General features: G+C 39.8%; 1 protein-coding gene across 1 annotated transcript; it reads right to left on the minus strand.

Moving 5' to 3' along the window:
- Positions 1-433: 433 nt before the first annotated feature.
- LOC121814592 (protein C-ets-2-like) lies at positions 434-1,323 on the minus strand. Its single transcript, XM_042221274.1, has one exon. It carries the CDS (start codon positions 1,306-1,308, stop codon positions 1,006-1,008), a length of 303 nt encoding a protein of 100 aa, XP_042077208.1. The 5' UTR covers positions 1,309-1,323; the 3' UTR covers positions 434-1,005.
- Positions 1,324-1,333: the final 10 nt, after the last annotated feature.

The raw sequence follows: 1,333 nt of genomic DNA on the forward strand, positions 1-1,333 counted from the left end.
GTCAAACAAAGAGAAAAGAGCAGGATAGAACTCACAGAGCAAGTCATATAAGACGAAGGGGAGCAAGGAAGTGATGCATATGGCCAAATGAGTATAAAAGAGGGCTCTTAGGAACATTCAGGGTTCTCCCTCTAGTTCTGATCAAAGATCTGAACAGTTTGAAATTATTAGATTAGAAATCCGAATTAGCTCAAAGTAGATTAACTTGAAAAGTATAATTTAAGTGATTTGATTCTATTTGATTCTGATTTGATTTTGAAAATGAGAAAAAAAAACATATATAAGATAAATCTTTCAAAATTGTTGAATTTTTAAAAAGTTCTCTTTTTTTTTAATTAGTTGTAGACGCATGAATCCCTCTTTGTCCACCAGGGGGAGCTGCAGTATCATTAATTCCCCCAGCCTAATTTTATAAAAGAAGACTTTAATTCAACACGTTTATATACAGTTTATTTACATCAGACAACCATCACACGTCACTGAAACCTTCACAGCAAGTGCCTGAAAACCGCCAGTTTGTTATTCAGAGTATCAACAGAGGTAGACACGAGTTTTGTATTTAGAAAATAATAATAATAATAATATAAATGCACAAAACTCTACATAGGGTTCATATAAACACTATTTACAAATCCATTCTTTCTTTAGAAAACAAACAAACAAACTATCAAACATAACAACCCCAGAGGAACAAAGTACAAGTAACCCGAGTGCTTAAAATACCCCTGGCTGGTGTCTGTGCTGCACTTAAAACAACCTGAGGTCAAGTAGCTCTTTTTATAGAAACATTTAAGAAAATAGGATATGATGTCATTAAATATTGGCTGCACTATGGATCTATATACTTTTAATTATTATTCCCTGAAATGCAGCATCTGTAAACTGCCTACATCAAGTTCGTCCTCTTCCACGAGGCTTGAGGAAGCAGAGTTCACTTTGAAGGCTGAAGTACTCAAAACGTTCAGGTCTGTCAGCCAGCAGCACCGAGGCTCCTGGGGTCGGCCCCTACTGTGAAACCCACGTTTCACTGCTGTGATCAGAGGCTGTCGATACCCCAGAGCACTGCCAGGACTCTGTGTTTGTGGGTAAAACGTTCATACTGCTCAGGACCTCCTGTGCCGACTTCCCCAGCATGCCCTGCACGTCACAGACGAAGCGGTAGACGTAGCGCTTGCCCGCCGTCTTATGGATGATGTTTTTGTGGTAGTAGTAACGCAGGCCACGGCTCAGCTTCTCGTAGTTCATCTTTGGTTTGTTCTTGCACTGACCCCAGCGCTTCGCCACCTGTGGGATCACCAGCAAACACATGCTCAGAAAAATACAATAGAAATGA

Source organism: Haplochromis burtoni, unplaced genomic scaffold, assembly GCF_018398535.1.
Source record: "Haplochromis burtoni strain Fernald_Lab_line unplaced genomic scaffold, NCSU_Asbu1 Contig_64, whole genome shotgun sequence".
Taxonomy (NCBI): Eukaryota; Metazoa; Chordata; class Actinopteri; order Cichliformes; family Cichlidae; genus Haplochromis; species Haplochromis burtoni.

Excerpts from the sequence above, each read along its gene's own strand:
- LOC121814592 (XM_042221274.1), bottom strand. The coding sequence starts at position 1,308 with ATGTGTTTGCTGGTGATCCCACAGGTGGCGAAGCGCTGGGGTCAGTGC.